This window comes from Lutra lutra, chromosome 13 (assembly GCF_902655055.1).
Source record: "Lutra lutra chromosome 13, mLutLut1.2, whole genome shotgun sequence".
Classification (NCBI taxonomy): Eukaryota; Metazoa; Chordata; class Mammalia; order Carnivora; family Mustelidae; genus Lutra; species Lutra lutra.
The window spans coordinates 45,345,556-45,358,829 of NC_062290.1; the positions used below are offsets into that span (position 1 = coordinate 45,345,556).

Consider the following 13,274-nt stretch of genomic DNA (forward strand, 5'->3'; position numbering starts at 1 on the left):
CTCGCTTAGCTGAGGCCCTTCACCTGCGCGCCGCCCTGACTGAAACCCAGCGAGCACTCCGCGCTCTGAAAGCGAGCTGTGTGGTGCTGGGCGGGGGGAGATGTGGCCACGAGATGGCAGCATTCTCCCAAACGACCGCACAAGATGTGCACACACATCTTGCAACTGTAAACCAGTTAAAAGAGGAAAAGCGACACCACAGCACTGGGTTCCCTTTGCATTTTACCCTTCGGGTGGCCCCTGCTCGGGTTCATTGAAAGAGCAAGTTTCTCACAGATCCCTGGGCCCTGAGCGCCGAGTGCGGACGCTCTCGCGAGATCGCCGCCGGAAGTGGGTGGCCGCCGGGACGCCGCGGCTCGGTTCTCCGGAAGGTGAGCTCTTCTCCGAAGCTCTGCAGCCGCCTCGCCCAGGGCGCTCGCCTCCGAGGGAGAGTTCGCCCCGCCGCGGCTTTTCCAGCCCAGATATCTCGCTCTCGGCTGCCCCGACCGTACAGCGGCGCGGCCCGGCCTGCGGAGAGCCCGCCAGCCCCGACCCCGCCCTCCCTCCGCGCTGCAGTTAGGCCGCGCCCTGAGGCCCAGTCCGCGGCGGCTCCGGCGGGTGATGCCAAATACAGCCATGAAGAAGAAGGTGCTGTTGATGGGGAAGAGCGGGTCGGGCAAGACCAGCATGCGGTCGATTATTTTTGCAAATTATATCGCCCGCGACACCCGGCGCCTGGGTGCCACCATTGATGTGGAGCACTCCCACGTCCGATTCCTGGGCAACCTGGTGCTCAACCTGTGGGACTGTGGCGGTCAGGACACCTTCATGGAAAATTACTTCACCAGCCAGCGAGACAACATCTTCCGTAACGTCGAGGTTTTGATTTACGTGTTTGACGTGGAGAGCCGCGAACTGGAAAAGGACATGCATTACTACCAGTCGTGTCTGGAGGCCATCCTCCAGAACTCTCCGGATGCCAAAATCTTCTGCCTGGTGCACAAAATGGATCTGGTTCAGGAGGATCAGCGTGACCTGATTTTTAAAGAGCGAGAGGAAGACCTGAGGCGTTTGTCTCGCCCTCTGGAATGCGCTTGTTTTCGAACCTCCATCTGGGACGAAACGCTCTACAAAGCCTGGTCCAGTATTGTCTATCAGCTGATTCCCAATGTGCAGCAGCTGGAGATGAACCTAAGGAATTTTGCCCAAATTATCGAGGCCGACGAAGTCCTGCTGTTCGAGAGAGCCACGTTCTTGGTCATTTCCCATTACCAGTGCAAAGAGCAGCGCGATGTCCACCGGTTCGAGAAGATCAGCAACATCATTAAACAGTTCAAGCTGAGCTGCAGTAAATTAGCCGCTTCTTTCCAGAGCATGGAGGTTCGGAATTCTAACTTCGCTGCTTTCATCGACATCTTCACGTCAAACACGTACGTGATGGTGGTTATGTCGGATCCGTCGATCCCTTCTGCAGCTACTCTGATCAACATTCGCAATGCCAGGAAACACTTTGAGAAGCTGGAGAGAGTGGATGGTCCCAAGCACAGCCTTCTGATGCGTTGAATATTGCCAAATGCCCTTTCTGAAAATGCTGAATTGCCTTTCCCCACCTCCTCCCCGCATCTTTTTTTTCTTTTTAATAATGTCCTGTGCTTAAAAGTGGGCTTTGAAATGTGTGCTGCTTAACTACTTTCATCTCTCCCCTATTCCTTCGTCTTTGAACCTTGAATGCTATTTACTCCGCTATCCAGTAGAGCTTCGAGATGGCCTTTCTGAAAAGTTGGTATGGTGCAACACTAAAGTAGGTGGTGTGTGTGTGTGTATGTGTGCGCGCGCGCGTGTATGTGTGTGTTCTGATTACCTGGTTATAATAGATATACACATTAAAGCCTTTACAGTATCTTCCTGTATTCCTTACAAGACTGCGAAGATGGAATGTTACTATTTTATCAGCAAGGTATTAAAATGCATTTATAAATCCTTCTTGGCTTCAATCATGAATAAACATTTGCTGTTAGCAATTTAAAATATGGTCTTATTTGAAATAATTAGAAGGTGGTTAGTATGTAAACCCAGAGTCCGATAGCCCAAAAGTAATGCTTAACTGGTAAATTTTAATTTTGTGATCTAGTCCCTATCACCTTAGTGATAGTGAATAGGGGCTGTAAATAGAGCAACTAAGGGTAGGGTCTCTGAGAGTAGACCATCTGAGTTCATATTCTCCATACACTTGCTTGCTCTTTGTGAACTGGGCAAGGTACTTAATTTCATTTCTGCTGTCCTCATTTACGAAATGTGGGTAAGAGTAGCACTACTTATGGGATTGTTACACACACACACATAAATTAAAACATGGAAAGCATTTAGAATGGTGCCTGACATACTCAGTACTATGTGTCAGCTATCAATAGGACCACCAGAGCCATTCTCCCCCCTGCCCACTTAAATAAATCCCTACTCCCAAATCACTGAAGCCTAGCTAAATGTTTGAGCCTTTACTAAATGCCAGGTACTCTTAAATACTTGATGTGTATTATTTTATTTAATCCACAACCTGAGGTAGATTACTTTTATTTCTTAATAGGTGAGAAAACTGATAGATCTTATTAAGGTAATGCAGCTGAACCTAGATAGTAAGATTACAGACACCTACCTCTTTCCTGACCATAACTCACTACTTCCTCCATTGACAGAAAAGTTCATCCTAAAATCTTAGCTTTTCAGGTATACACTACACCTTATTATAATTCCCCTAATTTTACAGATTAAGGAAACTGCAGCCCAGAAAGTTAAGTGACTTCTCAAAGAACGATGTTTTTGTTCACTTTGGGCAAATTCACTTCCTCATCTTTATCTATCTGGAAATTGGTTAATACTGAATCAGTGTTAGATTGCCAGTTTCTAGGGAAGGATACTAAGGTTCCTAATGTGGATTGGCAATGTAGTAAAGAGAAATCAGAAAACACTTAAAGTGTCCTATTCCAACTGCCTTATGCTTTTAAATGAAATCTAAGTATTTTAGAGCCAAGAGATCCCTGTGATCCACTCTTCTCACCATTTTATAAGGGCACATTTCCTTTGAATACAGACATTAAATGGAAGTTAACAGAGTTTAGCTTTTCCCAGGCCTTTGGAGCAGAGATTGTGGATGACAATGATGTCCCCACCCATGAAGAGCAAGAAGCTATTCAGATCTAAGTTACTAAACTCTTCTATGGAGGGCCTTTGGCAATAAGTTTAAAGACTCCAGATGTTAAAAACTTAAGCGTTCCTTTTTTTTTTTTTTTCCTTTTAAGCGTTCCTTTTTAAAAGCATTTTAAAATACATTTAGTAAATCTAATTAAAATGGCAGTAACAAAATAATTTTACCTGAATCACTTAACCTCTCAAATTTCTTTTGTTGATTAAGTTACCGGTGGAGCTTTGTATGTGATCATTCTAGGATTGTAGGGCATGCTTCCTTCTGATATTATATAGGAAATTCCAGAGCCAGGTGGTATAATATTGAATGTTTATTCAAGACTATAGTAAAAAGAACATATTTACAAATAGTCCCAGAGAGGACTCACAAATATTTTAAATAAAGCGTGTGGACTTGAACAGTGCCCAAGGAGAAAGCAACTATGTATCTACAAGATAATGTGAAAGGGAATTTTACCTTTGCAAGTACTTTTACATTATGGAAAATGTCCTTAAATATTTATTTTGTTTTCGAATTCTAAGACTAGGGGGAAAAAATAAGGTTTCCTGTATAAAGTTCTCAAGAATTCCTGTTTTTTCCCTTAGATAAAACTGACTTCATAGATCATGGTAAAAAATGGTTTCAAAATACTTGTTGTTGTTGTTTTTTTCCAGTTAATTTCCCCCAAAATGTTTTTGTTTTTTAGCCTCAAATACTCCTATTCCACTTGGTAACATTTTTCATGTTAAGTATCACACTTGTCCTCTTTAAACATTTAAAACAATTAGGACATTCTGTCATTCATTACTAAAGTTTCCAGTTGACATAGAAGTCAATTTACAGGGGCGCCTGGGTGGCTCAGTGGGTTAAAGCTTCTTGTCTTCAGCTCAGGTCATGATCCCAGGGTCCTGGGATCCAGCCCTGCATTGGTCTCTCTGCTCCACCAGAGCCTGCTTCCCCCTATCTCTCTGCCTCCCTGTCTGCCTACTTGTGATCTCTCTGTGTCAAATAAATAAATAAAACCTTTTTTTAAAAAAAGTCAATTTACACACCTTTACCTTACAAATAATGAATAAAAAGAGGTACATTCTGTATAATCTGCAATGAATGTAATGAGAAAAAGTACATTTACAGCAATGAAGTAGCCCTCTACCATCATTTTAATCCCATCACATAGGAGGCAAAAAAAAAAAAAAAAAAATTCCAATACTTAAGTATTTGCTAAAGATGATCCATGGCCCTTGAGAATATGTCTGTGTGGACACATACCTCCTATATCTACAAAGATAGGTATGTCCATGTGTATCATCAGTATGACTGGAAAGATCACATACATACAACCATAAAATATGATAAAAGCACTAAGTGAAAAACACTAAATGAATAAAAGATAAACTACAGATTTTAGAGAAGGGCTAAATCCATGGATATGGAAGGGACAGATTAGGACTTCAACATGGAAGTGACATTTGGTCTGAACCCTAAAGGACAGCTATAATTGTGAATTAAAATTTCTAAAGAACCACACTCAAAAGTAGTTCAGTAAAAAAAAATGGGAAACAATAGTGGAAGGGAAATAGAGGAATCTACATAGGGGAGATTATATGCCTTTAAATTTTAACTCTATTCTGGAATTAGCAATAAACGATTAATGGAATTTTAAACTAAGTGATCCTAAGTGTCCTAAAGTCAAAAAGGTAGCTATGCAGGCAATACTGGAGAGGGAAGAGCCTGAAGGTAGTTAGGTCATAATCACAATGGTTTAGGAGAAAATGACAAATTGGAGTTATTTTTGTTAATACTCCTGGCATATAAAGGACAGGAAAGAATGCCAAAACTCCCAGCCTATTCCAGGTATGACTTAACAGTATGATTTTTATAAATCCATACTGTCCAGAGACATTTTGATCTTTTGATTCTCAGTAATTAAGGGCCTCCCACCCTTACTGGTGAACTTGAACTATCTTATCAATTAACCTCTAAAGCAGTACATATATAAAAATACACTTGCTTCTTTAAGGTACCCCAAGGCTAAATGTGACTTCTATATTCCCCAGCAGTGCTTCTCAATCTTATTATTGAACTTAAGAATTACCAGGGAAGCATATTTAAATCACAGATTCTTAATCCCCATTTTAGACTTACAGAATCTACAGCTTTTAGGATGTATCCCAGATTATCCCTTGAGTCCACCCTAGACACGACACTTAAGCTCCCTAGCTTCAGTATCATTGTCCGTAAAATAGGTAGAGTAACCACTACCTTAAAGTTCTGACAATTAAATGAAACAGTATGTATTAAATGTCTAGGAATGGCCCTGGCACATTGTGGATGTTAAAAGCCCTACCTCCTCCCTAATACATTAATTTTGGATTAGTGGGCTTTCTTATGGCAGACTGGAGGATAGTTTCCCAGTAGATCTATAGTCGTTGATTTGTTGTATTAATAACAGGAATATAGCACCCTAGAAGAAACTGCTCTTCTTTCTTTTCGCCTGCAATTAAGGGAGTTGTATGTGCTTTTCTTCTCTTTTCTCTCAAAAAGACTGACCTTCAAACTGATCAAACAACTTAGCAAAAGCCCAAAATGAGTGAAAAAAGATGAACAATTGAGCCCATCCACCTCCAGTACTCTCCCCTTCAACTTTTGCCTCCTCCTGACCAGTTTCTTGACAAATGGACAAGGTTTTGATGGACAAGGTTAAGAATTGGGGTACCGTTAAGTGCTATCACCTTTCCAGTGCATGCTCATTGCTCCTGGTTCACAAAGGCATGTATACACTTGCATTGTAGAGATGAGCCATTTTCTCAGCCAGGGGTCACGACAGAATGAGGCAAGTTACTATATGAGAGGTCTCACCTCTGTCTCCCATTCAGCCCACAAGGTCAACAGGAGGCCAACTCCTGTGGCCATATCCTTTTATCCTGGCCTTTCAGTTACTTGTAGAAGGTCTTGTGGTATATTAAGGAAGGAAAACAGGGTCAAAGTCTTAGCTTCACCAATGACTTACCTGTGACACTGAGCAGGCACCCTGAATTCAGTTTTCTTAAGTTACTTTGAAGCTATGCATAGTCCGTGGTATACTGATGGTTTTTGAGAAGTAAAACAATAAAAATTATCTGCTTCCCCTAAAAACCATGCCCCCCAAATAAGCCAACAACAGTAAACAGAGACTAACAAATTTTTAATTTACATTTTTTCCTGTTAAAATATAAAACTAGGGTTAAATTAAATTCTCAAAGTCTAAATTAGACTAAATATAAATCTGCTGTACAACCCATTGAATGGATTTATATTTTGACAGTGTTCCTTAAAAGTGTCTAGTCATTTTCCATCTTTTTCCTTTTTTCTAAATTCATTCTGCCCCAGTCTTCACTTATCATCACATACACTTTATTCCATCAAACATTTTCCAGGACCAACCTACTACTTAAACAATCATTATGCCTGTTTAGAGCTTTCCCAAACTTAAACTTTTCTCACCTTGACTACATATCCCAAGGTACTATTTTCTCACTTTTTTTGGTTAGTACTATGTTCCATAAAGAAACAATAAAAGTTATGTATTTCCCTAAAATGAAAGATCAGTATTCAATGGTTATTATGTTAACCAGTTAATAAAAGTGTGTCAAAAACCACTCATGTTTGCTAATCAACTGAAATTATAACAAATGAAACTAATACTTTACTGTTAATGCTTACAAATTATTCAAGGAATCAAAATGGCTTCACAAAACTTGGTATCTGCTTCCCAAATACTTCCCATTTTAACCCCAGACCCATTCAAGGAGACAATCCAAACATACTTTTCTTTACCTAAAAACTATTGTTTGCTAAATAAAAGACATTATTTAGGATTTTTTAGACCTTGAAAAAGAATTATACTTCCAACGTGTATTTAAATTATAAATCCGTTTTTAGCCTGTGACACTGCTTTAAATTTAGGTACATCATAGTTAAATTGACTGGGCTTCTGCTTCATCTCTTCTAAAGTCTGACGGAAATTCGTTTGCCTCAAGGCTCTTATTCAAGATTTCTTCTTCTGCAAAGGTGATTTTAAAAAAGAGAAAAGGATAATCAAACATTACAAAGAAAAAAATTAAATAGGACAGATTCCAAATAGCAAATTTCAGTCTTCGTAAGTAAAATGTTCACGTGCAAATAATTATGATGAAACTTACCATTATTCTCACTGAGGTACTTTTTCTCCAGAGAGTATCAAAACATCCCTCTTAGAATACTTCTCAATATAGCAGTGTCTAATTATTAACGAGCATACCAGAGTGACATATAACGAATCTATATCACCAGATCTATATTTACTCTAACATGCTTTATGAATAGAATTTTTTTAAATCTCTATGATGAAAATTTTCAACATACAAAAATGAAGAGAATTATCATTAGCCCAATGTATCCATTAACCAGCTTCAATAATTAATACTGCTATGTGAACTATGTACCCCAAAAAGACATGTTGAACTTCTAACCCCAGTACCTCAGAATGTGGCCTTATTTGGAAAGAGGGCCATTAACAATATAATCCTTAGGATGAGTTCATTCTGGAGTAGGGTGGGCGCTTAAACCTCTCTATGACTAGTGGCCTTATAAAGAAGACACAAAGACACACAAGAGAAGAAAGCCATGTGAAGATAGAGGCAGAGATTAGAGCCGCGCTACCACAAGCCAAGGAACCCCTGGGGCTACCAGAAGCTGGGAAAGCCAAGAAGGATCTTCCTCTGGTGGCTTCAGAAGACCACGGCCCTGCCAACACCTTGATTCTGGATTCTAGGCTTTGAACTTATTGTCTCCAGAGACAATTTCTGTTGTTTTAAGCTACCCAGTTTGTGGTACTTTGTATGGCAGCGCAAGGAAACACACACTTACTAACCTTTTGTATTTTATCACCCACCCCCTCAAATTTATTTCAAAACAAATTACAGATATTATATTACTACAAGAATGATATTTGAGGGGTACCTGGGTGGCTCAGTGGGTTAAAGCCTCTGCCTTTGGCTCAGGTCATGATCCCAGCTTCCTGGGATCAAGCCCTGTATCAGGCTTTCTACTCAGCGGGGAGCCTGCTTGCCCCTCTCTCTCTGCCTGCCCCTCTCTCTCTGCCTGCCTCTCTGCCTACTTGTGCTGTCAAATGAATAAATAAAATCTTTTTAAAAAATGGTATTTGAGGGCGCCTGGGTGGCTCAGTGGGTTAAGCCGCTGCCTTCGGCTCAGGTCATGATCTCAGGGTCCTGGGATCGAGTCCCACATCAGGCTCTCTGCTCAGCAGGGAACCTGCTTCCCTCTCTCTCTCTGCCTGCCTCTCTGTCTACTTGTGATCTCTCTCTGTCAAATAAATAAAATCTTTTAAAAAAATTAAAAAATAAAAAATAAAAAATGGAATTTGACATACATAATGTTACTCAACATTTTGAGAACCATCCTCCACTAGCCAAGATTCCGACAAGATTTACTTTTGATTGTATTATAAAAGCAATAGGTTTCAGGGTTTTGGTTTTATTTTCCACCCTGTCCCAGACTAACTGTAAACTAACACCTGTCACTTGAGATTCGAAAGTACCCATAGACGTGAGATGTTCACTCTTCTCATGCTTGTCAAAGGAACAAAGAGAATGTTTTATCACATTAACAATAAAGACCATGCAGCATTCAATGCATACGACATTACAAGAGGTTGAGAGAAAAATTCAACAGATCAATATGCACAGGTCTAGTTAAATCTTACCTTTTAAATTAGGTAGAAGTTCTCCAAGACTACATGGTATTGCAGTTTTCAATCTTTGTTCAACTGGAGAAAACTTAATTAGTGGTGAAAGAGACCGTTTTCTTTCACCAAGGGACATGCGTAAAGATGGTTTTGTATAGTCAACGTGCAAATCTTGAGTGCCCAAAAAGTCAAGCATATCATCTGTTTGCATGTTTGTGGGCATAGGGCTCAATTCTGGTTTGTGTCCTTCAAGTGTTTCAGGATTAGAAAGGTCACTTTCTTCCCTTTTCTTGGATAGAGATTTTTTCAGAGCCTCATATCTACGGCAAATAGCCTGTAAATTACAGTCTGATTCTGGAGTAGTTGGTCTTCCTCCCACAACACTATCTGGGAAAATGCCACTGTGCATAGGACTATTTGGCTCTAGTTTAAAATTGGCCTCTGTACTACTGGAACTATTAAGACTTAAGTTACCAACTTCTTCTGGAAGCGTTTCATGTAATATGCCAACATCAATATCCTTTAAGCTTCTAGAACTAGTTCCACTTGATAATTGAAAAGAGTCCCATAACATACTTTTATGCATGAAAGGTTCCTTGTAAGAAGCTTGCAAGTGGTCAATAGAAGACTCCTCCTCATTGCTACCCATCACAACTCTCCTATTACCTGGAGCAGGGGAGACTGTCTCTGGTTGGCTAGTTTCTAAAGGCTTGTTCTGTAACACTGCATGCTCCAAACCTTCCTTGCACCTTATTTTCTTACTTAACAATTCTGACTGATTTTGTGTCGATGGTCCACCTATGTAACTGGTCACCACATGTTTCTGAGGCACACACTTGAGGCAATCTGAAACAATGTTCTCTTCAGGTAAATGGAAATGGCTACAATGGGATACAGTGCTTGCTGCAAGAGAGCTGGTCTTGCTAATTTCTCCTGGGTTATGCAACACAGGTAAGGATTCTGGCAATTCTTCTCTCTGTTCAGTATCCATCTGAATTGGTTCTGTACTTTCGTTATCTTCCATTTTGACAGCTTTTCTCCATGAGCTCCTGATTTCACTTACTAATTAAGGGGGGGGGACACAATTCATTAATATTTCCAAACAGAGCATACAATTAAAATTTTCATTTCTAGTGCTCAACATAAAACTAGCGAGTCAGTATATGTTCCACAGATGTGCCCAATGGATGACAAGACTAAACAATAAACCAAAGACCAACAACATCAAAGAACTCCTTCTCCATCTGATCACAAATAACAAAAGCTTTCCCTGAAACGTGCATATACTTTCACACAGCACATACGAATTACAGGTATTAGAAAGATGTTTTCTCATCCATCTAAGCAGGGTTCAGCAAACTTTCTATAAAGGGCAGATAGTAATATTTTAAGCTTTGTAGGCCATTGATCTGTGGTGATAACTGAACTGTGCCACTATAACATGAAAGCAACCACAAACGATTATGTTGACAAATCAACAAGGCTGTGTTCAATACAACTTTATTTACAAAAACACACAGGGCAAGCCAGATTTGGTTCAGAGCCTGGAGTATGCTGACCACTGATCCAGGCTGTGGCAAGGTTCAACCTGAACTGAATCAATTTAACTTCAAATATGAATTCAGCCAGGATGATGTGCCATAAGGACAACAAAATCAGAATTTGGCCAACACAGATTATAGGTTATAAGAAAAAAGTACTGGGCAGTCTAGCTAGCTACAGAGGGGTAGAAAAGATTTCTATATGCACAATTTTGGGCTGATGCCGCTAGCTGCTGACTGGAAGGAGAGAGCGTGGGTACTCTATAAATGTTGAGCACCGGTCAGATGTGAAGGCAGAGGGTATTTTAAAAGTACTCAACTGGAATATTTTCTAGGAAAGAGACAAGTAAAACAACAAAAACAAAACTGTGGAGTATCACGGCAAAATAACACTGCTTACAAACTGCCGTATCAGTGAGAACACCCACATGTAATACTTCCGTAAAAGTCCCTTACATCCAAGCAAATAAAGAGCCATTGCCACTAAACTGAAAGAGAAAAGAATTCTAAAGTGAGTTTCCAGAAGATCTGTCAAACCATTGTTCTAACAGTACTAATGTCTAAGTAATGTCTAAGAAGAAAATAAGTGATAGAAATCATTATTCACTTACTCAAGTTTTCTGGCGTTCGGGGAATTTGGTTCCTTGTTAAGAATGGGTTAGACACTAAAGAATCAAATAGTTCCTCTAATTTTACTTCTCTTCCTTTAGAGGGCTGTGGTGAATCAGATAAAACGGCCCTTGCAACCTAAAACAGAAAAGGTAAAGCAAAAATTACCACATTCATTGGTAGAATGCAACAAAAGCCCTGATGAGAACAAATTAGCCCGATAGTCAGCAGCCCCTACCACAGCAGAGCGCACAAAAAGTCACTCAGAACATAGCTACCAGCCACTCTATATCATCTATCAAGGCACAATCCTATAAGGTGAAATTAAACCCAAAACTGTTCCCTCCCTTCTTAACTGGATATTCCATATAAAGGGAAGGTAAAAATCTTTATACCTGAGAAGATTCAGAAATAATCCTGACTACACAGTGACCTAAGGTACTATCTGCCACATCTTTGAACTTGACAATTCTGTATCAGGTAAAGTGACTAGTTTTAAAGCAAGCAAAGTCTTAATTATATAAACCACTTGCACAGTAACACCTCTATTAACAAATGAAATACACTCTGACAACATACATCTTTGCCAGCAACCTCATTATCAGATAATAGGTTAGTGAACAAGGCATAGGAATATATTCTAAACAGAGAAAGTATACAATATGAAAATAGTACTGTATATTAATTTCAATAAAACAGGGAAACAAAAAACATGCACATTGAAAACACTGCCCCAAGAGCCCTAAAAAATAAACATCCTACAACCATAATCAAATAGACCCCCACACACCCCCATGAAAAGAGAAGATTTCTTAGAATTCAAATACTAAATAATTCTTGTCACAAACATTATTAAAGAAAATTAATTTCACTTTATTTTCAGAGCTTTATGAGATTTTATGACTCTCCTTTTCCATCCCATCCCATTCTGCTGCTAATATAAATTCTTTTCATTGAAAATCTTTCCTTCCATATCAGTTAAGAAAAACAGACTGATCATCCTTTATGTGGAGTCCGTCAACCAACAAAGAGAAATAATATAAACCTGAAAGATTTTAAAGTATTTACAGACCATGAAACGGTTCAACCTCCTAATGTTACAAATAAGAACATGACTAGACATCCAGCTCTCTTATTTGGACATTGTTCACTTTCTTTGATCAAGACTGAGATAAAGGAGGAAACTCCAATACCTGAATCAATATGCACTAAACCAAATTTTTCTTTCAGTCTCTCAGCAATATAAAGTAGCTGATTTATTTTCAGTCTCCTTATCCAAAATCAAACAATGCTATGGGATGTTGTAGGAAACATAATAAAAATAACATCATTTGAGAATCTGTGTAAACTTCTGCAGTAAATAGTACAATATTACTATCAACCAATAGTAGCATTATGTAGACACATGCAAAGTCACTTGTCAGGAAAACTAAGGTCATGAACGATGCTGCATTTAATGACTTCTTAAAATATTTAGAAAGCAGAAGGATAAACACTATGCCTAGTGATAATACGATATTGCATATGTTTTTGTTCTAATATTCAAAAAAAAGAGGAAGCTTAAGTAAGCAACAGCAACATTCAGATTACTTTTTTAAAGCAGATTATTTTGATACAGTATAATCACTGGATGTATTTATCCAACAATTCATGTAATGGTTCATTCCAAAAACACCATACCTGTGTTATTTTTATACTTTCGGAGGATGATATTTATAGAATGGGACATGGTTTCTAAACCATGGATATAATCTTAAATAAGTTTATATTAAATCTATTTCTACTTTTTGGGAGAACCAATTCTGCTTTAACCAAAATTTTCATTATCTATGCCCTCCTTTCCCAAATTAACCCCAGTTATTCGATAATTAACTATAACTTCACTTATAATCTCAACCCCAATGAGAAAATAATAGATATTTCAGAGTACTTATTACAATCTTTTTCTAACCTCTTCTACCAGATGATCTTGCTCTTTTTGGAATATATCCCTATTTTTAGCTGGCAGAGACCCTGCAAATGCAGTATTCTCTGTACTCCTTGCAGTATTTGATGATAGAGAGTCTTTCACTTCAAATTTTGGTGTCTTCTTAGAAGGTGTTTCATTTCCTTCTCTAGGAGTTCTTATCTTCATGTCCTGAAGGAGGCAGACATGTAACGTTAAGGAACTTTAAGGACTCTGGCTGATCTTCATTAGAGGCTCTTGAGTTATCACAAACCTGTAAAGGCTATCATTATT

The 13,274-nt window shown here is 39.0% G+C and overlaps 2 protein-coding genes across 2 annotated transcripts in view; one reads left to right on the top strand and one right to left on the bottom strand.

Annotated features, from left to right (window-relative positions):
- Positions 1-322: 322 nt before the first annotated feature.
- On the top strand, positions 323-1,960 carry RRAGA (Ras related GTP binding A). The gene has a single exon (XM_047699698.1). The coding sequence runs from the start codon at positions 601-603 to the stop codon at positions 1,540-1,542; it is 942 nt and encodes a 313-aa protein (XP_047555654.1). The 5' UTR covers positions 323-600; the 3' UTR covers positions 1,543-1,960.
- Positions 1,961-6,327: 4,367 nt separating this feature from the next.
- Positions 6,328-13,274, bottom strand: part of HAUS6 (HAUS augmin like complex subunit 6) — a 43,266-nt gene continuing 36,319 nt past the window's right edge. Inside the window, exons 14-17 of the mRNA XM_047699697.1 lie at positions 12,987-13,172; positions 11,038-11,173; positions 8,904-9,947; positions 6,328-7,202 (exon numbers count right to left, since the gene is read on the bottom strand). Coding sequence (XP_047555653.1) covers positions 7,117-7,202; positions 8,904-9,947; positions 11,038-11,173; positions 12,987-13,172 — 1,452 coding nt within the window. The 3' untranslated portion in view covers positions 6,328-7,116. The remainder of the gene's footprint in view (positions 7,203-8,903; positions 9,948-11,037; positions 11,174-12,986; positions 13,173-13,274) is intronic.